Here is a 26,488-nt window from a genome sequence, read left to right on the forward strand (position 1 = left end):
GGACAGCTACTTCTGATGGCTATATGTAACATATCTCAAAGCTCATATTATTCTTTTCTTTTTTCCCTTAAAGATTCCGGCTCACAGAACCCCAGGGTGACAAATATCAGCAGGCAGATACCTGTTTAATGAGACCAAGGAAACATCAAATTGAGGATGTATCCAGACTTATTAAATCTCCCATGGAGGGGTGGAGAAGAGGTGTTGTTGGTAGAATCATGTCCCCCCAAAAGAGATGGTTATATCCTAACCCCCAGGGCCTGTGAATGTGACCTTATTTGGAAATAGGACCTTTGCAAGTGTGATCAAGTTAAAATGAGTCCATACTGCATGAGGGTGGGCCCCATATCCAGCGACTGTGGTGTCCTTACTAGCAGGCCTGTGACAACAGAGGCAGAGACTGGAGTGCTGCAGTTGCAGGCAAAGAACACTGAGGACTTCCAGTCACTACCGGAAGTTAGGAAGGCAATGCTTCCCTAGAAACTTACAGACAGCATGCCCCTAGCAAATACCTAGATTTTGGGCTTCTGGGCTCCAGAATTGCAGGAAAATAAATTTCTGTTGTTTTAAGGCACCAAGTTTGTGGTAATTTGTTATGGGAGCCCTAGGAAATGAACGTAAGAGGCAAACTATTTAATCTCTTCACTTGGAACAAATGTTCATACTCCCTGCTTGCAAACAGTAACAAATGGGGGGAGGGGAGGAACCTAAGGAGGAATGTCTTTTCTCTGTGACTTTTTTTTTTTTTTTTTTGAGACAGTGAGTGAGTAGGGAGGAGGAGCAGAAGGAGAGGCAGAGAGAGAACCTTAAGCAGGCTCCATGTTCAGCACAGAGCCTGACATAGGGCTTGATCCCACGACCCTGAGATCATGACCTGAGCTGAGAACTGGACGTTTAACTGACTGAGCCACCCAGGTGCCCCTCTGTGACTCTTAAGGCCTTCCAAGCCTGGCTACACACTTAGTACTGCTACAACTCTTGTTTTGAAAAGGTACATTTGTTGCAATGTGACTGATATTTTAGGGAATATTCTGTGCATAATGTAAATCTTGTGTTTATGCATGATTTCTGAGAAACAGTATACATACAGAAAATGACCCCCAGGTGAAGTGAGCGGTATGGGAATAGCCAGCTCACTGCATGTGGTGTTGCAGCTTTCCCTGATTTCAGATCACCCCACTCACAACTCAGGAGCTACAATTCTCCCACATCCCTTCCACAGGCCAGCTTCAGGTCTCTTTCAAGGAAAAGTGCCATATTTATTGTCGTTATTATGTATTTCTTAACCATTTAATGTATGTCAAACTGCAATTTAAATCAAATTAAATTCATACCTGCTTCTTAACGTGTCACCAACAATTTCTGAATGTTATGCCACTAACCCCATAGACCCCCACAAGCCCTATGGTTTCCACTGCAGAATTTTGCACAGTATGGTAATTTTTAGGAACACATACATCACATTATGGCACAGATGACTACATACTCTACTGGGCCAAGGCCCTCTCTACTTCTATCCCAAAAGGACCTCAATGTGACCTGACTTACTGCCATTCTCCTTTAGTTACCCACTCTCTGTTCCAGCCAAGCTGGGCTCATCATTCATGTTGTAAAGAAGAGTCTGCAAATGGACAGCCTGAAGGCAAACAGCCACTGGATAACTTCTGCTTGACCTCCCAGAGTTTAAAATTTAAAACACTGGTTGCCAATACCTGAGGACAGAGTATTTACCATAAAAATCAGATTTACAGTTCTTGTGACAAGCTGGAACCTGTCCCCATCCTGGCCCCAAGTTCCCCTGTGGTTATCAACTGGCCGTGGCTGCGCCTTTGGATGGGGCACAAGCTCTCTGTTTGGCCCTAATTCCCACCCTGCCCACCTTCTCCACTGCCACCTGGTCCTGTAAACACAGGTTTGTGATCCTGAAATAGGGCTTTGCAGCTAGAGCCACGAATGTAATGTTCATTCTACTGCTTCCCAACTGGGTCACTGTGGAACAGTTACATGAGCTTTCTGAGCCCCTGTTTACGTATCTACAAAAAAAGGATTACTAGGAAAGTGAAACGATATGTCTGAAGAAGTTGATACGAGCCCCAGAACATAAGAGGACCTTGATAAAAATATTTCCTGCTCTAAGCTCTCACATACTTCTCTACTCATTGGGAAGCCTCGTCTTACCCCTTTCATCTCATTGAATCTCTCCCTCTGACTTCGGCTCACTCACTCACTCAATCATTCCTCAAATGCTTACAAAGGGTCTACTCGATGCTGGGCACTTTGCCAGACAACAGGCATTATGGAGATGGCTCCTGCTCTTGTGAAGCTTCTAGTTACGTGGAAAAGTGGCAAAAAACAAGTAAATAGAACAGACAATGAACAGTTTGTGTTAAATGTTATGTGGGAAAAGATCTGGCTAGAGTAGGAAAGAGTAACACAGGCACTTAACTTTTTAGAAGAGAGGTCAAGGAAGGCTTCTGTGTCAAAGTGGCATTTACCACAAGATTCAAGGCTAAGAAGGGAGTTAGATAAAGGTTTAGGGAAAAGTGTGTTCCAAGCAATGGGAAATGTTCTGGCATATGGAAAGCCCTAACAGGAAGGAACTCTTAGTACTGACATCAGGGCTATGGACAATGAAGAGTGGGAGAAGCCTAGGGAGGGAGGTGGGCTGGCCCTGGCCCTGGTGGAAGTCAGGATTTCATTCCAAGTACAACGGGAGTCATGCAGGGGTTTTGGCCTCCCAAATCAGGGTCTTCCAGTTTCTTATGTTATTTTATATCTATCTTATATACTATTCTAGACAAACACATACATTTTAAAATATATAAATATATATAAAATTAGACTGTTACAAGTCAGGGTATATTAAAGCATAACAAAGGATAATAGAAAATTAAAAGTAAAGGCAAAAAAAATCTGTTAAAAAATTTCTTTTGGCCTATGCAAAAAGGCACACAAATCTTTTACTCAAATATAAATTTTAACTCATGAGTAGTTAGTGCTGCTCACAGGCAAAGATCAAACGAATACATTCTCCACAAATATATTCTCCATTCAGCCTAATTCAATCCCTACAATGTTTATGTAGATAAAATATTTGACAAAGCTTTCCTCCCCGAATAACACAAAACAGTGTTTTCTAAATACATTCAGGACTTGAAGTGAGGGAATGACGGACTTTAAAATTTTAAACAGATATTTCTGGATGTTGGATGGAAAAAATATAGAACAAAAAAAGTAGAAGCCGAGAAACTCTTTGGATGTCCCTGGAGGAGCCCAGGTGGGAGCTGAAGATAGGGGCTCTGGGTAGGAGAGCAGAGGACCACTGCAGGATGTATGCTGGAGGAAGAAGCAACAGTGCATGGAGGTGGGTAGAGATGTGAGGACTGGAGAATGAAGAGGCAGGTTTCTAGCCTGGACAATGAATGGCATGGTGGAGGGAGCAAGGGTTGGTAAGAATTCACAAGTCTGTTTTTGGCCTGCCAAATATGAGATGCCTAAGTAGACACATCAAGTAAAATACCAGATAGGTGAGTCTGGATGGAGCTCAAAGTACATCTCTGGTTTCAACTTCAGTGTAAAGAGCTCAGAAGTCACCATTTCATCTTCACAACAAAAAAAAGCAAGATAAACTGAAAATCAATGACTTTCCTTGGACTTATCAGAGAATGTGAGTGTGCAAATCCATTCCTAATCTGGAGAGGTACATTCACAAAATCTGAGATCTGCTTAGGTGGAGAAGCCAACCTGGAGGAACATTTAAAAGTTAATTACAATGAATTGCTGGAGACTTAGCACAGACTAGGATGGGAGTAAGAAACTCCTGGGGGTCACAGTTTTAGGAGGGTCAGGGGTTTTAGATCTAGGAATCCCACGTGGTTCTCAAGGTGAAGAGATGAGAAAGATTTCCTGGTGGCTCTGGTAGGGGAAGGGAAAGAATTTTTGTAAAATGAACTCAAAGGTTTCTTCTGTAAAATAAACACATGCTTATTCCCCAGGTGAAAACACTTTACTTTAGTCTTATCCCACCTGGGGAAAGGGCATTTCTCCAACTCCAGGCCCCTCGGAGCTTTCTATCTTAGATAAGGGGGTGGGCAGTAAGGGAAATTAATACACACTTGTGAAGGTTACAGCCTGCAATATGATTTATAAGAAATATATATTTGGTCATTCAGATGACAAAAATGTTATTTTTCAGATATCTGTGATCTTCACCCACAGTTCCTAAAAATGCTTTAGAGCCATAAAAGTGAAACGAGTGTCTTGTTATTAATGAAGGTGACTTTTGGGACCCCTACCCAGGCCAGGAACTGCTTGCCAGAAGGATCAACCATGTGATTAAAAGGTTGGAACTTTCAGTACCCCCCCACCCCCAGGTGGTAGGGGTGTGGGGGAGGGGCTGGAGGTTGAATCAGCCAGCGGTCAATTACTTAATCAATCATGCCTATGTAATAAAGCCTCCATAAAACCCCAAGAGAACAGCTTTTTGGCCCTTTACAGAGAACTTCCACGCATGGAGAACCAGAACACTTCCATGTGTCACCAAGCTGGCCCCAAGCTTCACGAGGACAGAAGCTCCCTTGTTTGGCACCTTGCCCAAGGTATCTTCATCTGGCTGGTGATCCGTCTCCTTTAACAAACTGGTAAACATGAGTAAATGCTTCCCTGAGTTCTGTGAGCTGCTCTTGCAAATTAATTGAACCTAAGAAGGTCACAGGAACCTCCAATCTGCAACTGGTTGGTCAGAAGCTCAGCTAATAGCCTGGGACTTGTGACTGGTGTCTGAGGTGAGAGTAGGGATCATTCTTACAGGGCTGAATCATTAGTCTGTAGAATCTGATGCTATCTCTGCACTGATAGTGTCAGAACTGCTTGGTGTTGTGTATGCAGGACCCCTACAACCTGACGCCAAAGTTGGAACTGGGTCCTGGAACTCTTATAGGTAACCCAGGGACACAGGCCCACTAAATACTGAGATTTCATCATAAGATGACAGAATGCTTCCCCTTCCCGACACCTTACCACCCCACCAAGAGGGCTCTAGTGTAAGTGGATTACAGCTGGAAGAGCTTCAAGACACTCTCTGAGGAGGAATATCCAAGGAAGCCCAAAGTTAAAAGGAGAGACTAAGACAAAGACACTAGAGGAATCTGAAGCCTCTGGACCTACAGCCACAGCAAACATCACACACAGTTCAACATGAGCCAGATTAACATAAATCCTCATAGCAGGCTTAAATTTACCTCAGTTCTTATTACCTAACAGCAGATATTGTCTGGTTTTAAAAAGAATACATACAAGGCATGTCAAAAGGCAAGAAAAACACAACTGGAAGAGATAAAACAAGCATCAGAATCAGACTCCAAAAGGACAAAAATCTTGGAATGACCAAACAAGAAACTTAAAATAGAAAGATCAATATGTTAAGGTCTCTAGAGGAAAAAGTAGGCAACATGCAAGAACAGATGAGAAATATAAGAAGATGAAAATTCTCAGAAAGCAGGAAATGCTAGAAATCAAAAACAGTAACAGAAATGAAGAATACTTTGATGGGCTCATCAGTACACTGGATACAACCAAGGAAAGAACCAGTAAGCTTAAAGACAGGTCAACAGAAACATCCCTAACTGAAATGCAAAGGGAAAAAAACAATGAGGAAAAACAAAACAAAAAAACCAGAACAGAGTATCCAAGAACTATGGAACAATTTCAAGATCTAACATATGCATAACTGGAATACCAGAAGGAGAATGAAGAAATATTTGAAGTAATAGTGGCTGAAAACTTTTAAAAAATTAATGACAAACACCAAAGCACAAATGTAGAAAGCTCAGAAAACACCAAGCGGATTAAATACTAAAATACTACATCTAGACATATCCTACTTGTAAGACCAAATACAAATTAAAGATATGAGGCTTAATTCTCCCCGTCAAAAATAAAGGAAGAAACTTCCTTCCCTCTCCCTTTCCTTTTAGAACTCTTTCTCTGTCTTCTTCATATGTATGTAAATCTTTATAATGGTTACATAAGCCTCTGGCCAGTCTCAAAACTCAGGAATGTTTTCTCAAGGATCTGAGAGCCATTATTTTGAAGTGTAAACTTCAAGAGAGATAGCTCCTTTACCTCTTAGGCCTCTGGGAGAGTAAGGGCCTAACTCGGCACCCTGCCCCTATTTGCAAACTACCTCCCATCATAAGGATTTAAGAAAACTACCCCCCACCATCCCCAATAAAGCCAACTAACTAGCACAGGTGGGTCTCCACAATTTCCATGATTAAGTTAGGATCTTGAAAACATGTATGATGTAATGGGTTGTACCTGCTTGGCTATATAAACAAGTCAAATTCCTTTCTGTCTTTGCAATTTCTTAGAAGACTGCCTGTAATGCACATCACATTCTGATTTAATGCTTAAAGAAAAGAAAAGAAAAGAAAAGAAAAGAAAAGAAAAGAAAAGAAAAGAAAAGAAAGAGGTACTTGGCTGGCTCAGTCAGTGGAGCATGTAACTCTTGATCTTGGGGTTGTGAGTCTGAGCCTCCATTAGGTATAGAGATTACTTAAAAATTAAATCTTAAAAAGAAGCAATGCAAAGAAAGAAACCTGTTTTCTGTCTCTTCTGCCTTTATGGAGAGGTTTTCTGGGTTGGGGGAAGATTTTGTTTCTTTGAATTATATTTCCTTAACATATTCAAACCACAGAAAACCAAAGACAAAGAGAAAATATTGAAAGAAGCTGGGGTGTGACGGTGGGGGAAAGAGAAAGACCTCACCTATAGAGAAACAAGGGTAAGATTCATAGCAGATTTCTTATCAGAAACCACATAAGCCAGAAGATAGCAGAATGAAACAGTTTAAATGCTGAAAGAAAGAAACCACCAAAGTAGAATTGTATATTTGACAGAAGTAGCCCTCAAAAGTGAAGCAGAGTCCATCAGTGGATGATGACTGGATAAATTGTGGTATATCCATACAATGGGGTATTATTCAGCCACGAAAAGGAATGAAGTACTGATTCATGTGACGTCATAGATAAATGAACATTATATGCTAAGTGAAAGAAGCTAGACACAAATGTCATACATTATATGTATATGAAATGTCCAAAACTGGTAAGTCCATAGAGACAGAATGTAGACTGGTGGTTGCCAGGGGCTAGGGGGAAGGGAAACAGGGAGAAGGAACAGGGAGAAATTGCTTAATGGATAAGGGGTTTTATGCTGGACTGATGTAAATAGATAAAGGTGGTGGCTGTACAACACTGTACATCTACTAAATGCCACTGAACTGTTCACTTTAAAATGGTTAATTTTTTTTTATAAAGATTTCATTTCTTTATTTGAGAGAGGGAGCGAGAGAGAAAGAGAGTATGAGTAGGGGGGAGGAGCAGAGGGAGAGGGACAGGCAGAATCCCCACTGAGCAGGGAGCCTGATGTTGGGCTCAATCCAAGGACTCTGGGATCATGACCTGGGACAAAGGCAGACACTTAACTGACTGAGCCACCCAGATGCCCCTAAAATGGTTAATTTTACATCCTATGAATTTCGCTGAAAATAATTTAAAAACAACAACAGAAAAGTCAAGGAGAAATACTTTCTCAGACAAACAAAAACTAAGAAAAGTCATCACCTGCAAACCTGCCCTGTAAAAAATGTTAAAGGCTTTTCTTCAGTTAGTAAATGATACAGGTTAAAACTTGGATGTACATAAAGAATGGAAGAACATTGTAGGAATAAGTAAAAGTCAAATAAATCATATTTTCTTATTCCTAATTGATCTAAAAAATAATTGTTTGAGTTAGTAATAGTAACAATATACTGGGTGATTACAGCATGTGGGTAAGTGAAATGAATGACAGCAATGTCACAAAGGATGGGAATTGGGAACACTGTTAACAAGGAACCTGTATTACATGTGAAACAGAATAGTATCATTTGAAGGTAGGCTTATAAAATAATTACTGCAAATTTAAGCAACAACTGAAAACATTTGTAAAGATGTAGATTTGATACATTAAGAGATAAAATGGATCATATAAGTTGCTCAATCAGAACCAGATAAAGCAGAAAAAGGAGCCTCTGGCAACAAAGAGAAAACAGTTACGCACATGGTTGGTATTAATCCAAATATATCCATAACCTTTAAGACTCATTTGGTTAAAAAAAGAAGACCCAACTATAAATTGTCAACAGGAAACCCTAGACACAGATCAAAAGTAAAGGCATGGAGTAAGACACCATGCTATCATTAATCAAAAGACAACTGGAGTAACAGAATTGAATTTAAAGACAAAGAAGACTTCAGAACAAGGAAAATATCAGGCATAAAGAGGGGCATTACATGATGATAAATGGGTTGATTCCCCAAAATACATAACAATCCTAAACATGTATGCACCTAACAACCGAGCTTCAAAATCCATGAGGCAAAAACTAGTAAAACTGCCAAGGAGAAATACAGAAATCAAATATTATAGTTGTAGATATCACTGTTTCCCTGTCAGCAAGGTAGATTAAGCAGGCAGAAAAATCAATAAGGATATAGTTCACTTGGACAGCACTATCAATCAACCTGATATAACTGACATTTGTAAAATAATATTTCTAACAACAGTAGGGTACACATCCTTCTCAAGCTTGCATGGAACATTCAGTAAGACAGATCACATTCTGGGCCACAGAATATACCTTAAGATAAAATAGGAATCCGAAAGTACATTCTTAGACCACAATGGAATTAAAATAGAAATCAATAACAGAAAAATAGTTTTTAAAAATCCCCACATATTTAGAAATTAAACAACACAGAAGAAGTCTCAAAAAAATTTAAAATATTTTGAAACAAATGGAGTCCAAAGCAGAGGTCCGGGCCATAAATCTCTATTTGGGAATTACTAGTATAAAATGACATTTAAGCCACGGGCTCAGAGAAAATACAGAGAAGAGATAGCCTAGAATGGAGTCCTGAGGGATTTCAACATCTAGCAGTCTGGCAGAGAAGGTGCAGCAAAGAACTACAGCCAATACTATAACAGCCCAGAATCATTTCCTATTTTATATATTTCCTATTTTTATAAGTTATTTCCCGTAAGCTTTCCAAATATTCCTCCTATTAAACAGATAACTTAGCTGGTTGACTGATCTTGGATATTTCAGTGCAGTGGTTCTAGAAAAGCCTAATATTTTAAGGTATCTATTTACACTTGGATCATAAAGTACATTTAATGTAAAAAATAATCATAATAAAATTAGATATAACTTTCAAAAGCCTATTGGTTGAAAAGTAAAGGGGGTAGAGTTATGGCAAAAGATGGGGAAAAAAGTACTTTCTTATTTATGATTATATAAAATTTAAGTATCAGCTTGGATACTCAAAAACAGAGTAATTTTTATTACATATTTATGGATGAATAAGTAACAGAAATGCAAAACTTATACAGCAGTGATATTTCACCTACAGAACTAAAAAAGACTAAACAGTATATACAGCCTAACACATAGTCAAGTGTGCAGGGAAATGGGCACCCTCATATTGGGCTAGTGGGAATATAAGTTGGCACAACCTCATTGGAAGGCAGTCTGTCAGTGACTGTCAAAATTACACATGGACAACTCAGCTAACATCACACTCAATGGTGAAAAGCTAAAAGCTTTTCCTCCAATATCAGGAATAAGACAAAGATGCCTACTGTTGCTGCTCTTATTCAACATAGTACTAGAAGTCCTAGTCAGTGCAATTAGGCAAGAAAATAAGTAAAAGGCATCCAAATTGAAAAGGAAGAGGTAAAACTGTCAATATTTGCAGATGCCATGATATTATGCATAGAAAATCATAAAGACAAGGGGCCCTGGGTGGCTCAGTCAGTTAAGTGCCTGACACTTGATCTCAGCTCAGGTCTTGATCTCAGGGTTGTGAAGAGTAGAGAAGAGAAGGGGAGGGGAGGGGATCCTAAAGACTTCACCAAAAAACTGTTAGAACAGGCAAATTTGGCAAAGCTGCAGGATACAAAATCAAACTACAAAAATCTGTTGTGTAGGGACTCCTGGGTGGCTCAGTTGGTTGGGTGTCTGTCTTCAGCTCAGGTCATGATCCCAGAGTACTGGGATCAAGCCCTGCATCAGGCTCCTTGCTCGGTAGGGAGCCTGCTTCTCCCTCTCCTTCTGCCTGTTGCTCTCCCTGCTTGTGCTCTCTCTCTCTCTCAGTCAAATAAATGGATAAAATCTTAAAAAAAAATTAAAAAATAAAAATTATTAAAAAAATCTGTTGTGTTTCTATAATACACTAATAAGAAACTATCACAAAGAGAAATTAAGAAAACAATCTTATGGGGCTCCTGGGTGGCTCAGTCGTTAAGCATCTGCCTTCAGCTCAGGTCATGATCCCAGGGTCCTGGGATTGAGCCCCGAGTCAGGCTCCCTGCTCAGCGGGAAGCCTGCTTCTCCCTCTCCCTCTGCTTGTGCTCCCTCTCTTGCTGTGTCTCTGTCAAGTAAATAAAATCTTAAAAAAAAGAAAAAGAAAAAGAAAAGAAAACAATCTTATTTACAATTGCATCAAAAAGAATAAAATACCAGGAATAAATTTAACCAAGAAGGTAAAAGACTTGCACACTAAAAGCTGTAAGACATTAATAAAAGAAACCAAAAACACAAATAAATAGAAAAATATTCTGTGCTCATAAATTGGAAGAGTTAATACTGTCAAAATGTCTACACTACCCAAAGCAAACAGATTCAATGCAATTCCTATCAAAATTCCAATGGCATTTTTCACAGAAATAGAACAAAGCAATCCTAAAATTTGCATGGAACCACAAAAGACCAATAGCCAAAGCAACCTTGAGAATAAAAGAACAAAGCTGGAGGCATCACATTCTGATTTCAAAATTTCAAAATAGCTATATTAAAAGCTATAGTAATCAAAACAGTATAGTACTGGCATAAAAACAGATATGTAGATGAATGGCAAAGAAGAGCGAGCCCAGAAATAAACACACACATATATGGTGAGTTAAGTTATGACAAAGGAGTCAAGAATATACCACGGGGAAAGGACAAACTCTTCAGTAAGTGGAATGATATCGGGAAAACTGGACAGCCAAATACAGAAGAATGAAACAGGACTACTATTCTACACCATAAACAAAGATCAACTCAAAATCAAAGGAAGACTCGGGGTGCCTGGGTGCTCAGTCGGTTGGTTAAGTGTCTGTCTCTTGATTTTGGCTCAGGTCATGATCTCAGGGTCGTGAGACTGAGCCCCACATCAGGCTCCCTGCTCAGCACAGAGTCTGTGTGGCATTCTCTCTCCCTCTCCCTCTGTGCCCACCCCCAACTCACATTCTCTCTCTCTCAAATAAAGTCTTAAAAAAAAAAATCAAGGGAAGATTTAAGACCTGAAACCATAAAACTCCTAGAAGAAAACATAAAAGACAGTAAACTCGACATCCGTTTTGGTGATTTGACACCAAAACCAAAAATAAACAAGTGAAACCTATATAAGACTAAAAAGCTTCTGCACAGCAGAGGAAACCATCAACAAAATGAAAAAACCTACTGAATGGGAGAAAATATCTGTAAATTATATATCTGTTAAGGGATTAGTATCCAAATTATATAAAAAACTCAACTACCTCAACAGCAAAAAACAAACTGATTAAAAAATGGGCAGAGGATCTGAATAGATGCTTTCTAAAAGAAGACAAAGTTGGACAACAGGGACTGAAAAGATGCTCAACATCACTAATCATTAGGGAAATGCAAATCGAAACCACAATGAGATATCACTTCGCACCTGTCAGAATGGCTAGTATCAAATAATAAAAAAGGCAACACGTGTAGGCAAGGATGTGGAGAAAAAGGGGCCCTCATGCACAGCTGGTAGGAATATAAATTGGTGCAACCACTAAGGAAAACAGTGGCTTTAATTTTTTTAAAAATTAAAAATAGAACTATCATATAATTCAGCAATTCCACTTCTGGGTATTTATCCAAGGAAAACAAAAACACTAGCTCAAAAAGATATATGCATCTCAATGCTCACTGCAGCATTATTTACAATTGCCAACATATGGAAACAATATAAGTGTCTATAGATGGATGAGTAGATGAAGAAAATGTAGTATGGATGTACGTGTGTGTGTATTTATTGATATACAATTGCGTATTATATTATACAGCCATAAAAAAGAGCATAATTTTGCCATCTGCGACTACATGGACAGCCCTTGAGAGCAGTATGCTAAGTGAAATAAGTCAAAGAAAGACAAAGACAAATACTATATGATCTCACATGTGGAATCTTTAAAAAAAAAAAAAAAAAAAAGAGCTCATAGATACAGAGCACAGATTGGTGGCTCCCTGAAGTGGGGAGGTAAGGAGGGGGGTCAAATTGGGCAAAGGAGGTTAAAAGGTACATATTTCCAGTTATAAAATAAATGTCATGGGGATGTAATATACAGCAAGTTAACTATAGTTAATAATACTGTGTTGCATACTTGAAAATTGCTAAGACAGCAAATCTTTAAAAAGTTTTTAGTATGAGAAAAAAAAATGTCTAACCGCGTATGGTGATGGATGGTAACCAGACTTACTGTTGGTGATGATTTCACAATATATACAAATATCAAACCATTACATTGGGATGCCTGGGTGGCTCAGTCTGTTGGGTGTCTGCCTTCTGCTCAGGTCATGATCCCAGGGTCCTGGGATCAAGTCCCACATTGGGCTCCCTGCTCAGCAGGGAGTCGGCTTCTCCCTCTCCCCCTCCCCCCTGCTTGAGCTCTCTCTTGCGCACACTCACACATACTCTCTCTCAAATAAATAAATAAAATCTTAAAAAAAAATCATTATGTTGTATACCTGAAGCTAAATATGATGTGATAGGTCAATTACACCTCAAAAAAAAATTATACATGGATACATCCTTTCTCCCAGCAATCCTGGTTTGAGGAACTGATTCTACAGATGTGCTAAATTAAACAGGTAAAAGGTATTCACTGCAGCATCCATGGGATATCACGATTGCCATTCAAGAGAAAGAAGAAGCTATTTCTACTACACAGGAACTACCTCTAAGAAATGTTAAAACAAAAGAGTAAGGTGTAGAACAGTACAGAAAAATGTCCACATGCATGAAAAATATGCTGTACATATTTACATGTATGCTTTTGGTCTCTATGTACAGCCTGTCTCTGAAAAAACAAATAAGCAATACGGTAATAGTGGCTACCTCCTGGGAGCAACCTGGGTGACTTGGTGAAGAGGAGGAAGGGAGATGCATCATTTACTCTGTACCCTGTTTGGTGTGGTGTGATTTTGTTACAACAATGAGTACCTGAGGGGGGCCAGGAGAACATCGGAGCAAGAAAGGAAACGTCAGATGGCTGAGGACATGGAAAGGACAGAAAACAAGTACTGGCATTCAAAAAGGGATGTACCGGAATAAAGAGCTAGTAGAAGAGAGAAATAGGGAAGGAAGTACTTTAAGAACCCAAGTAAAGATTTCAAACTCTTAAAAAATACATAATGGCAGAAGTCCTTCCTAGTAAAATGTGAAACTTCAATATATAAAGTAGATAAAACAAGTATTTTATCACATATTTTATAAATTCAAATTCGAACATTTCCTTAGGTCAAACACTGAACACAATGATGCTCTCAAAACACAAACTTGAAATGGGGAGTATAGGAGTATCTCAGGAAAACCTTAAAATACACAGAAACAGCAAGAGAAGCTTTATACCAAGGTCTGCCCTCAACTACGAACATGGCAGTACAGGTGAGCACACCAGTGATCTCCAGCATGTCAAATTTGGTATATGACATGTTCAAGTATGTTTTTCTTTTAATCTATCTTGATTACTTTAAAAGCCAGATTAAAAAAAAAATTGAACCTAATGTTTGTCACGTGGGGAGCAATAAAGACAAAATTTGCAAACCACTGGCCTGGAAACACTGCATTATGATGAAAACCTATAAGATTTATTGAGAAGCTACCTTGTGATTGGATGGGTTTAATTAAGCCTCATTCTCAGACAAGTGGGTGCTCTCCTATGGCTCTTTTTATCTCCTTATCTCCTTCCACAGCCCCCACCCTAGACCTCTGTGTCCCCAAACAATGGCTCTCAACTCCAGCCACTAGAGGCTACTTCCCCCAGCCTTCCCGCTTGGCCCCAGAGCCCTCTGCAGCCATTAGGATGACAAGATACTGATAGATACAAGTCTATGTTCTAGATCACTCTCCGCTGACCTGTATAACTAGATATGTTGGTCTTGTGTTGACTGTCACCTTATTATCATTATTAAAAACAATAACATGAATTCTGGAATGGGAAAAAACAGCTACAAAGGACTTAACTAGGACAACTGATGACATTTTAGAATATGACTATGGATGAGATAATGGCATGTTTCAATATTAAATTCCCTGATTTTGATAACTGTATTGAGATTACATAAGAAAAGGTCATTGTTCTTAGAAAATACATACTGAAATATTAAGGGCAAAGAGGTGTGATACCTCTATTCTCAAATGATTCAGAAAAAATATATGTACATTCACTTAGAATGTTAACAGCACACAACTGGTGAATCTGGATAGATATACAGGATTTCCATGTACTATTTTCTGTAAGTTTGAAATTATATGAAAACAAAACTTAAAAAATTGTAACTCAGTTGCTAACATTGGTATTTGCTTCCTGTAAGTCTGCAAGCATTTAATCCTTTTAAAATCCTACTAAATAGGTACTATTATCATTGTCATTTTATAGCTATAGAGGTTACAGAAACTTTCTCCAGAGTCACACAGCTGAGTGACAACAAGATTTGATCCTAAGTCTGTTCCATTCAGAGCCAAAGCTCTTAAATGTCACCTAGCCCTATCACCCTTACTGTATAATCTTTCCCTCCCAAGTTTATCACAGAAGCCAACATTTGGGTTCTAAGCATTGTTATTCATGAAAACATCATACCACTTATTTTCTGCCCAGGCCTCAGGGCTTGGAGATTCATCACTGAAATCAGGGCTAGAAATGAAAACTTAACTGAAGCCATCACCACCAACATCAAGAACCAAAAAATCATCCTATAGCCCTAATTTTTCTTAAAAACAAAAAACAAAACAGAAACAAACCAAACCTTGAAATATAGTCAGTTCAGCTGCACTTAGGGTATGTCCAATTTTATTCAAAATGAAAAGATTTCAACTATATTTACTATATATAGAACTTATGCCAAAGAGTTATCTTCCCCAGAGAGACTAGAAGCTCAAAACCAAGCATCTATTCTACAGGACCTCTGCTCAAGGCACCATACTGCATTCCAGCCAGGACAGCAGTGTCACCATGGGCCAAGCACCATGGCATGGGGATAGCCCACTGTAAGGAATGGGATACTAGAACTGCCCTAAGGAAAAGATATTCTTCTCATACCGATATGAGGGTAAAGGTATACTCTCTTGATACATACATTAGCTACCAACAGTCTCCTAGGGAACTTTCTATGTTCTCATCTGCCCTCAAATGGTTGTGAGCCCGTGATGTATAGGCCATGATTAAATGCAGATAGCTCCTTTCCCAGAGTTAGGAGAGCTTGTAGGCGGAATCCTAACGCATACTCCACAGAACTATAAAGGACCCATTTTCAAGTCATAATGAGCAAATAAGAACAAAGTAAAAGAGGAAAAATAATCTGGCTATAGAGTTTCTAATTCTGAGGAATAGTAAAACCTTGTTAATGCTGGGCCTATTACTTCTGAATTTCCAAACACTCAGATACGTGTTTCCTACTGGTGTGAAGTTAAGATGACTTATGTGAGCTTCCGTGTTTATGATAAAATATTATGCAATACATACATAATGGAAATATAATCTTTAATGTCTTTCATTTTACTTATTAGAACTCTTCTATGTTTAGTTTATAATAGTCCATAAAATCACTTTAAAGAGTGGGTAAACATTATAGAAATTATCTAGTTATGATACCATCCTGTTCACTTATACTGAGCTTGGAATAAACTGTGAATGAAGCAATCCTTTTACTTATTCACTCAAATTACCTGTCCACCCTGGTATTCTCTCAAACTCATGTTATGTAACTAATATTTTTTCTGTCATTCATCTTTTTTTTTTTTGGTTTGGCTTTTTGATTCAGCTTGTTGAGGTAAATTTGAATCTTTAATCTGTGTACCATCAACACATTATCCCTTCCTCCCAACTTGTTGACCATGATTTCAATACACACATCTTCTCTTTGTTCAATGGGCCAGAGGCAGGTTCAGAGCCCTGGGGAAGACTAAACCTATCATAAGTGAATGCCAATTAGTTAATAACAATAATACTAGCAATAATTATTGCACATAGATAATTAGTACATATTGAACATTAGTATGGGCCAGTCACTGTTCTAAGCACTTTATAAGCAATATCCCATTGATTCCTCACACTAACCTTATGAAGTTTATGTACATTTTCTAAATGAAAAAAAGTGAGGCACTGAAAAGTTAATTTTCAAGATCAAAATAGCTAAAAAATGGGGCACTGAATTTGACTCCAAGTGGGGGCCCATACACTTAACTACTAGGACATACTGCCTCTCAATTTGGAAGCACGTAAGTATGTAAATGGTACATTGATCCCAATAGTGTCAAACAAGAGTTTAGACTTTTGCATTAAAGGTAAGTTAGTTCAATCAATGTAAACTTTTTCTTTTTTAAAGAATAAATGAGGTTGTATTGTACTTGATGCCCAAGAAGCACAACTCCTTAGTGAAATCCCAAGGCAGGTTTGTTCTGGAAAGGATTCAGAAGGCAGGACTACCTTGGGCAGGTGGCTGGAACCAAGAGGGACTGGTGCAGGTACCTGAATTCGCTGAGGTGAAGCTACTGCAGAGTCGGTGGAGATTATCTGGATGCGCGGGGAGGGGCTGGTCATCCCTGGAGATTCCGGCCGAGAGGTCTGTGTCCGCGGTACCTATAGGGGAGAAGCGGACTGGATCACAAGGGAGCTCAGAAAAATGCCCAGTGGTGTCTCGGGACCATGCCTCTTGCTTTCACTGTGGTTTTGAGAAATAAACTTGAGTAGTTCTGGTGTTGTACACGGAATGACAAATGACAAAACTAATGAGATATTGCCACAAGATGGCTGTAAAAAAATACAATCTTAAAAGAGCTATTTCTAATGTTGAAAATGCAAAAACAAATAACCACCCCCACCATAAAACAAAAAAATTCCCACAAAAAACACAGAGGAAATTCAAATCTGCTCTATATAACTTTAATAAATAAATAGCTGCTAGAGTAACTTTTTAGAAATGACCTTTGAATATTTTCATGGTCTCCAAAACCAGCTGTAAAACACTCCTTTACGATGACAGTTTCCAGAAGAAAGGCTCTCATAACACCACAGAGGATGGCAAAAAGAAACAGCACTACACTGAAAAACTACTTGTGAAAGAGTCCTGGTAATCCTCAAGTCCCACTGGGATGGGGCTGGGAAAAGCCTATCAATTATACAAAGGTCTGGAATTTAGTCAAAAGATAAGGTTCAGGGAAGGAGTCCAAGATGGTGGAGGAGCAGGAGGCTTAAATTTCGTCTGCTCCCAGGAATGCAGCTAGAGAGCTGTCAGACCATTCTGAACACCTGCAAACTCAACTGGAGAATGAAGAAAAGAATAGCAGCAACTCTAAGAACAGAATAGCCACCACTTTCTGCAAGGAGCCCCAGATTAAAACAGGAGTTGAGCTCCAGCTCGGCGTTCCAAGATGGCGGAAGAGCAGGAGACCTAAAGTTTGTCTGGTCCCAGGAATTCAGCGAGAGAGCTACCAAACCATTCCGAATACCTATGAATGCAACTGGAGAATGAAGAAAACAGTAGCAGAAACTCTATGAACAGAAAGGCAACCACTTTCTGAAAGGAGGAGAAAAGATGGAGGAGGAGGAGGCGACCCTTTCTCAGCTGGTCTGAGTCGAGCTGGATATCTACCAGACCATTCTGAACACCCACAGAATCAGCCTGAGACGCAGGAAGATACATCTGGATCTCTACAAATGAACATCTCCAGCGCTGAGTATTGAGGGTTTCCTGAATATCAGCACGGCAGGCCCCTCGCCCAGAAGGCAGGCTGAAAAATCAGGAAGCCGACATCCCTAAGGTCCCTATAAAACAAGTGCAAACTGCCTGTGACCCGCACCCTCGAGACAGCAGACTGAGACTGTGAGCCGGGGGCGCACTACCAGACTTCTCACGGAGCTCCGGAACTCCGGTGTGCTCACTGGATCCAGACTGAGACCGGGAGCTCCAGGAGCGTGCGTGGGGCGGCTGGCAGGGTTAGAAACACAAAGGAGAGAGACGCGCTGGCCCTGGAAGTGAGGGCTGGGACACCGGGTGTGGGGCGCACAGCCCAGGCTGCTGCAGGGTTGAGCAGCACCAACAGAAACAGAGTTAAAGTGGACAGAACATCAGTGGAGAACGGGCCGCAATCCCTCTGTTCTGTGACAGAGGCTGAATTTCGGTCGCTACTGCTCTGGCTCTCAGAAGAGGCACAGCAGACCGCCAGGGAAAGCCGCCAGAGAACAAAAGCCTGGAAATACCGGCTCACAGGGTGCCCATCCCCATCCCCCCTCGCAGGGGACACGGAGATTCTACCCAAACAGGGTTTCCTGAGTATCGGCGCGGCAGGCCCCTCCCCCAGAAGGCAGGCTGAAAAATCAAGAAGCCCACAACCCAGGGCGCCTGAGTGGCACAGTCATTAAGTGCCTGTCTTCGGATTAGGGTGTGATCACAGCGTTCCGGAAAGGAGTCCCTCATCGGGCTTCTCCACTGGGAGCCTGCTTCTTCCTCTCCCACTCCCCTGCTTGGGTTCCCTTTCTTGCTGACTGTCTGTCTCTCTCTCTCAAATAAATAAATAAAATCTTTAAAGAAGTAGCCCACATCCCTAAGATCTCTATAAAACAAGGGCGCACGGCCTGGGTCCCAGTCAATAATTTGGGCTCTGGACAACCCCTCAATCTCTCCTCATCAGAATGATGAGAAGGAGAAGTCCCCCCCAGCAAAGAAAAGATAATGAGTCTGTGGCCTCTGCCACAGAAATAATAGATTTGGATGTATCCAAATTATCAGAAACGGAATTCAGAGCAACAATGGTCAAGACGATGAGTAGACTTGAAAAAATTAACGAAAATGTTACTGAGAATATAGAATCCCTAAGGGCAGAAATGAGAGTGAATCTAACAGAAATTAAAAATTCTATGAGCCAAATGCAGTCAAAACTAGAGGCTCTGACGGCCAGGGTCACCGAGGCAGAGGAACGCGTTAGCGAATTGGAGGATGGGTTAGTAGAAGAAAAAACGAAAATAGAAGCTGGTCTTAAAAAAATCCACGCCCACGAATGTAGATTACGGGAGATTACTGACTCTATGAAACGATCCAATGTCAGAATCATCGGCATCCCTGAAGGGGTGGAGAAAAACAGAGGTCTAGAAGAGATATTTGAACAAATTGTAGCTGAAAACTTCCCTAATCTAGCAAGGGAAACAAGCATTCGTGTCCAAGAGGCAGAGAGGACCCCATCCAAGCTCAACCAGGACAAACCTACGCCACGGCATGTCATAGTGCAATTCGCAAATATTAGATCCAAGGATACAGTATTGAAAGCGGCCAGGGCAAAGAAATTTCTCACGTACCAAGGCAAAGGTATCAGGATTACGTCAGACCTGTCTACAGAGACCTGGAATGAGAGAAAGGCTTGGGGGGGCATTTTTAAAGCTCTTTCAGAGAAAAACATGCAGCCAAGGATCCTTTATCCAGCAAAGCTGTCATTCAGAATTGATGGAGAAATAAAGACGTTCCAAAATCGCCAATCATTAACCAATTTCGTAACCACGAAACCAGCCCTACAGGAGATATTAAGGGGGGCTCTATAAAGGTAAAAAGGCCCCAAGAGTGATACAGAGCAGCAAGTCACAACCGATACAAAGACTTTAAAGAGAAATGGCATCATTAAAATCATATCTGTCAATAATCTCTATCAATCTAAATGGCTTAAACTCTCCCATAAAACGCCACAGGGTTGCAGATTGGATAAAAAGACATGACCCATCCATTTGCTGTCTACAAGAGACTCATTTTGAACCCAAAGATGCATTCAGACTTAGAGTAAGGGGATGGAGTACCATCTTCCACGCAAATGGACCTCAAAAGAAAGCTGGAGTAGCAATTCTCATATCAGATAGACTGGATTTTAAACTAGAGGCCATAGAGAGAGATACAGAAGGGCACTATATTATTCTTAAAGGAAGTATTCAACAAGTGGATATGACAATTATTAATATATATGCCCCCAACAGGGGAGCAGCAAGATACACAAGCCAACTCTTAACCAAAATAAAGAGACATATAGATAAGAACACAGTAATAGTAGGGGACCTCAACACCCCACTATCAGAAATAGACAGAACACCCTGGCAAAAACTAAGCAAAGAATCAAAGGCTTTGAATGCCATACTCGACGAGTTGGACCTCATAGATATATATAGAACACTACACCCCAGAACCAAAGAATACTCATTCTATTCAAATGCCCATGGAACATTCTCAAGAATAGATCATGCTCTGGGACACAAAACAGGTCTCAGCCAATACCAAAAGATTGAAATTATCCCCTGCATATTCTCAGACCACAACGCTCTGAAATTGGAACTCAACCACAAGGAAAAACCTGGAAGAAACTCAAACACTTGGAGGCTAAGAACCATCCTGCTCAAGAATGACTCGATAAACCAGGAAATCAAAAAACAAATTAAACAATTTATGGAGACCAACGAGAATGAATACACAACGGTCCAAAACCTATGGGATACTGCAAAGGCAGTCCTAAGGGGGAAATACATAGCCATCCAAGCCTCACTCAAAAGAATAGAAAAATCTAAAATGCAGTTTCTATATTCTCACCTCAAGAAACTGGAACAGCAACAGAGGGACAGGCCTAACCCACTGACAAGGAAGGAGTTGACCAAGATTAGAGCAGAAATCAATGAATTAGAAACCAGAAGCACAGTAGAGCAGATCAACAGGACTAGAAGCTGGTTCTTTGAGAGAATCCATAAAATTGATAGACCACTGGCAAAACTTGTCCAAAAACAAAGAGAAAGGACTGAGATTATTAAAATTATGACTGAAAAGGGAGAGGTCACGACCAGCACCATTGAAATTGCAAGGATTATTAGAAACTTTTATCAACAGCTATATGCCAAAAAACTAAACAATCTGGAAGAGATGGAGGCCTTCCTGGAAACCTATAAACTACCAAGACTGAAACAGGAAGAAATAGATTTCTTAAATAGGCCAATTAACTATGAAGAAATTGAGTCAGTGATAAACAACCTTCCAAATAATAAAACTCCAGGCCCAGACGGTTTTCCTGGGGAATTCTACCAAACATTCAAAGAAGAAATAATACCTATTCTCCTAAAGCTATTTCAAAAAATAGAAACAGAAGGAAAGCTACCAAACTCATTCTATGAGGCTAATATTACCTTGATCCCCAAACCAGGCAAAGACCCCCTCAAAAAGGAGAATTACAGACCGATTTCTCTAATGAATATGGATGCCAAAATCCTCAACAAGATCCTTGCTAATAGAATCCAACAGTACATTAAAAGGATTATCCATCATGACCAAGTGGGATTCATACCTGGGATGCAAGCATGGTTCAACACTCGCAAATCAATCAATGTGATACATCATATCAACAAGAAAAGACTCAAGAACCATATGATCCTCTCAATTGATGCAGAAAAAGCATTTGACAAAATACAGCATCCTTTCCTGATTAAAACCCTTCAGAGTGTAGGAATAGAGGGTACATTTCTCAATCTCATAAAAGCCATCTATGAAAAGCCTACTGCAAGCATTATTCTCAATGGGGAAAAGCTGGAAGCCTTTCCCTTAAGATCAGGAACACGACAAGGATGCCCACTCTCGCCACTATTATTCAACATAGTACTAGAAGTCCTTGCAACAGCAATCAGAAGACAAAAAGGGATCAAAGGTATCCAAATCGGCAAAGAAGAAGTCAAACTGTCTCTCTTTGCAGATGACATGATACTCTATATGGAAAACCCAAAGGAATCCACTCCCAAACTATTAGAAGTTATAGAACAATTCAGTAAGGTGGCAGGATACAAAATCAATGCCCAGAAATCAGTTGCATTTCTATACACGAATAACGAGACTGAAGAAAGAGAAATTAGGGAATCCATCCCATTTACAATAACACCAAAAACCATACGTTACCTTGGAATTAACTTAACCAGAGACGTAAAGGACCTATATCCTAGAAACTATAGATCACTTTTGAAAGATATTGAGGAAGACATAAAAAGATGGAAAAATATTCCATGCTCATGGATTGGAAGAATTAACATAGTTAAAATGTCCATACTACCCAGAGCAATCTACACTTTCAATGCTATCCCGATCAAAATACCGAGGACATTTTTCAAAGAACTGGAACAAATAGTCCTTAAATTTGTATGGAACCAGAAAAGGCCCCGAATCTCCAAGGAACTGTTGAAAAGGAAAAACAAAGCTGGGGGCATCACAATGCCGGATTTCGAGCTGTACTACAAAGCTGTGATCACAAAGACAGCATGGTACTGGCACAAAAACAGACACATCGACCAATGGAACAGAATAGAGAACCCAGAAATGGACCCTCGGCTCTTTGGGCAACTAATCTTTGATAAAGCAGGAAAAAACATCCGGTGGAAAAAAGACAGTCTCTTCAATAAATGGTGCTGGGAAAATTGGACAGCTACATGCAAAAGAATGAAACTTGACCACTCTCTCACACCATACACAAAAATAAACTCCAAATGGATGAAAGACCTCAATGTGAGACAGGAATCCATCAAAATTCTAGAGGAGAACATAGGCAACAACTTCTATGACATCGGCCAGAGCAACCTTTTTCACGACACATCGCCAAAGGCAAGAGAAATAAAAGATAAAATGAACTTATGGGACTTTATCAGGATAAAGAGCTTCTGCACAGCCAAGGAAACAGTCAAAAAAACTAAGAGACAGCCCACGGAATGGGAGAATATATTTGCAAAGGACACCACAGATAAAGGACTGGTATCCAAGATCTACAAAGAACTTCTCAAACTCAATACACGAGAAACAAATAAACAAATCATAAAATGGGCAGAAGATATGAACAGACACTTTTCCAATGAAGACATACAAATGGCTAACAGACACATGAAAAAATGTTCAAAATCATTAGCCATCAGGGAAATTCAAATCAAAACCACACTGAGATACCACCTTACGCCAGTTAGAATGGCAAAGATAGACAAGGCAAGAAACAACAATTGTTGGAGAGGATGTGGAGAAAGGGGATCCCTCCTACATTGTTGGTGGGAATGCAAGTTGGTACAGCCACTCTGGAAAACAGTGTGGAGGTCCCTTAAAAAGTTAAAAATTGAACTACCCTATGACCCAGCCATTGCACTACTGGGTGTTTACCCCAAAGATACAGACGTAGTAAAGAGAAGGGCCATATGCACCCCAATGTTCATAGCTGCATTGTCCACAATAGCCAAATCATGGAAGGAGCCGAGATGCCCTTCAACAGATGACTGGATTAAGAAGCTGTGGTCCATATATACAATGGAATATTACTCAGCTATCAGAAAGAACGAATTCTCAACATTTGCTGCAACATGGACGGCACTGGAGGAGATAATGCTAAGTGAAATAAGTCAAGCAGAGAAAGACAATTATCATATGATTTCTCTCATCTATGGAACATAAGAACTAGGATGATCGGTAGGGGAAGAAAGGGATAAAGAAAGGGGGGGTAATCAGAAGGGGGAATGAAGCATGAGAGACTATGGACTCTGGGAAACAAACTGAGGACTTCAGAGGGGAGGGGGGTGGGGGAATGGGATAGACTGGTGATAGGTGGTAAGGAGGGCACGTATTGCATGGTACACTGGGTGTTATACACAACTAATGAAGCATCGAACTTTACATCGGAATCCGGGGATGTACTGTATGGTGACTAACATAATATAATAAAAAATCATTAAAAAAAAAATAAGGTTCAAGGTTCTGAGTGGTCATCTGGGCACCTGAAGTGGGCAGTTATTATTTTTCCTTGAATAAAAGTATACCATGGGGTGACTGGGTGGCTCAGGTGGTTAAGTGACTGACTCTTGATTTTGGCTCAGGTCATGATCTCAGGGTCATGAGATCAAGCCCCATGTCGGCTCCACACTGGGCATGGAGCCTGCTTAAGATTTTCTCTTAAGAGGTTCCTGGGTGGCTCAGTCAGTTAAGTGTCTGCCTCCGGCTAAGGTCATGATCCCAGGGTCCTGGGATCGAGCCCCACATAGGGCTCCCTGCTCAGCAGGGAGCCTGCTTCTCCCTCTCCTCCCCACTCATGCTCTCTCAAATAAATAAATAAATAAAATAAAATTAAAAAAAAGTTCCCTTTTAAGATTCTCCCTCTCCCTCTGCCCCTCCCCGTTTGCACATGCTTGCTCTTAAAAAAAAAAAAGTATATCATGAATGAATGGTTTATAAACTTCCAAACAACAGGAGAGGGAACACTTCTCAATTCATTCTATGTAACCAAAACTAGGCAAAGACATCACAAGAAAAGAAAAACACAGACCAATATTCTTATGAATATAGGTGTAACAATCCTCAGTAAAACATTAGCAAACTGAATCCAGAGGCATATAAAAAATTATACACCATGAGGGCACTTGGGAGGCTCAGGTTAAGTTGGTTGGTTAAGCAGCTGCCTTTGGCTTAGGTCATGAACTTGGGGAGCCCTGCATTGGCTTCCCTGCTCAGTGGGGAGTCTGTTTCTCCCTCTCCCTCTGCCCCCTCCCCCTTCTCATGTGCACGTGCTCTCTCTCTCGCTAATAAATCTTAAAAAAAAATTATATACCATGACCATGTAGGGATTTACCCCAGAAATACAAGCTTGGCTCACCATATGTATATAATGTAATATACTGTATAATAGAGGATAAAAGCCTCAACATCTCAATTGACACAGAAAAACCATTTGACAACACCATTTCACAACAAAAGCATTCAACTAACTAGAAACAAAGTTCTCAATCTGGGGCCCCTGGGTGGCTCAGCTGGTTAAGCATCTGCCTTCAGCTCAGGTCTGATCTCAGGTCCTGGGAAGGAGCCCTGCGTTGGCCTCCCTGCTCAGTGGGGAGTGTATCCCCCCCCATCTCATTTTCTTTCTCTCTCTCAAGTAAATAAATAAAATCTTTAAAAAAAAGGAGAAAGTTCTCAATCTGATAAAAGAGTATCTATAAAATATAGCTAACACAATACTTAATGGTAAAAGACTGATAGCTTTCTTAAAAAAAATATTTATTTATTTGAGAGAGAGAGAGCATGTTCAAGAGCGGGGGTGCGGTGAAGGGGGGTTGGGAGGAGGGGCAGAGTGAGAGAGAGAATCTTAAGTAGGCTCCATGCCCGGCACAGAGCCTCACGGGACGCAATCTCATGACCCTAAGATCATGACCTGAGTTGACACCAAGAGTTAGTTGCTCAACCATTTGTGTCACCCAGGCACCCCCAGACTACCAGGTTTCTTCCTAAGATCAGGAACCAGACAAAGATGTCTGCCTTTGCCACATGTACTCAACACTGTATTGGAGGTTCTAGTGAAGGCAATTAGGGAAGAAAAAGAAAAGCATTCAGACTTGGAAAGGAAGAAGGAATACTCTCGATTTAGATGATAAAATCATGACATAACATGATCATACAAAAAATCCTAAAAAATATTAAAAAAAACTATTAGAGCTAATACATAAGTCCCAAGGTTGAAGGATACAAGATCAACAGAACAATCAACTGTATTTCTATACAGCTGCAAAGAAAAACCAGAAAATGAAATTAAAGAAATATTCCCATTTACCATAGCATTGAAAATAGGAATAAATACATCAAAAGAAGTGTTAAGACTTATACTCTGAAGACTATACATCACTGAAAGAAATTAAAGGACTAAATAAATGTAAAGATGTCTGTGTTCATGGATCAGAACATTAATACTGTTAAGCTCTCAATACTACTCAATCTGCTCTACAGATTTAGCATAACTGCTATCAAAATTCCAGCTGCTTTTATTGCATAAATGGACAAGCTGATCCTAAAATTTATATGAATATCCAAGGGATCCAAAATAGCCAAAACAATCTCTACCTGTTTTGAGTTAGAGGACTCACACTTTCTGATATAAAAACTTATTATAAAGCTAGAGTAACCAAAACGGTGTGGCACTGGCATAAAAACAGATATTTAGACCAATAAAACAGAATAAAGAGCCCAAAAATAAACTCTCACATACATGGTCAAATGATTTTCCATAAAAGTGCCATGACAATTCAATGGGGAAAAGAGAGTCTTTTCAAAAAATGGTGATGAAGCATCTGAACACAACACACATAAGAA

The 26,488-nt window shown here is 40.0% G+C and overlaps 1 protein-coding gene across 4 annotated transcripts in view; it reads right to left on the reverse strand.

The window, feature by feature from the left end:
- Nucleotides 1-26,488, reverse strand: part of NR2C2 (nuclear receptor subfamily 2 group C member 2) — a 96,146-nt gene that overhangs the window by 29,246 nt on the left and 40,412 nt on the right. For 2 of the 4 annotated variants that reach the window (XR_004624778.1, XM_034658815.1), the window contains exon 2: nucleotides 16,855-16,965. Coding sequence is in view for 2 of the 4 variants with exons in the window: in XM_034658815.1 (XP_034514706.1) it covers nucleotides 16,855-16,965 (111 nt within the window). In the remaining 2 variants the exon portion in view is untranslated. Of the gene's footprint in view, nucleotides 1-16,812; nucleotides 16,966-26,488 lie in introns of all 4 variants that reach the window. The other 2 variants (XR_004624777.1, XM_034658814.1) reach the window with 1 other exon arrangement.

Source organism: Ailuropoda melanoleuca, chromosome 4 (assembly GCF_002007445.2).
Source record: "Ailuropoda melanoleuca isolate Jingjing chromosome 4, ASM200744v2, whole genome shotgun sequence".
In the NCBI taxonomy this organism is placed as follows: domain Eukaryota; kingdom Metazoa; phylum Chordata; class Mammalia; order Carnivora; family Ursidae; genus Ailuropoda; species Ailuropoda melanoleuca.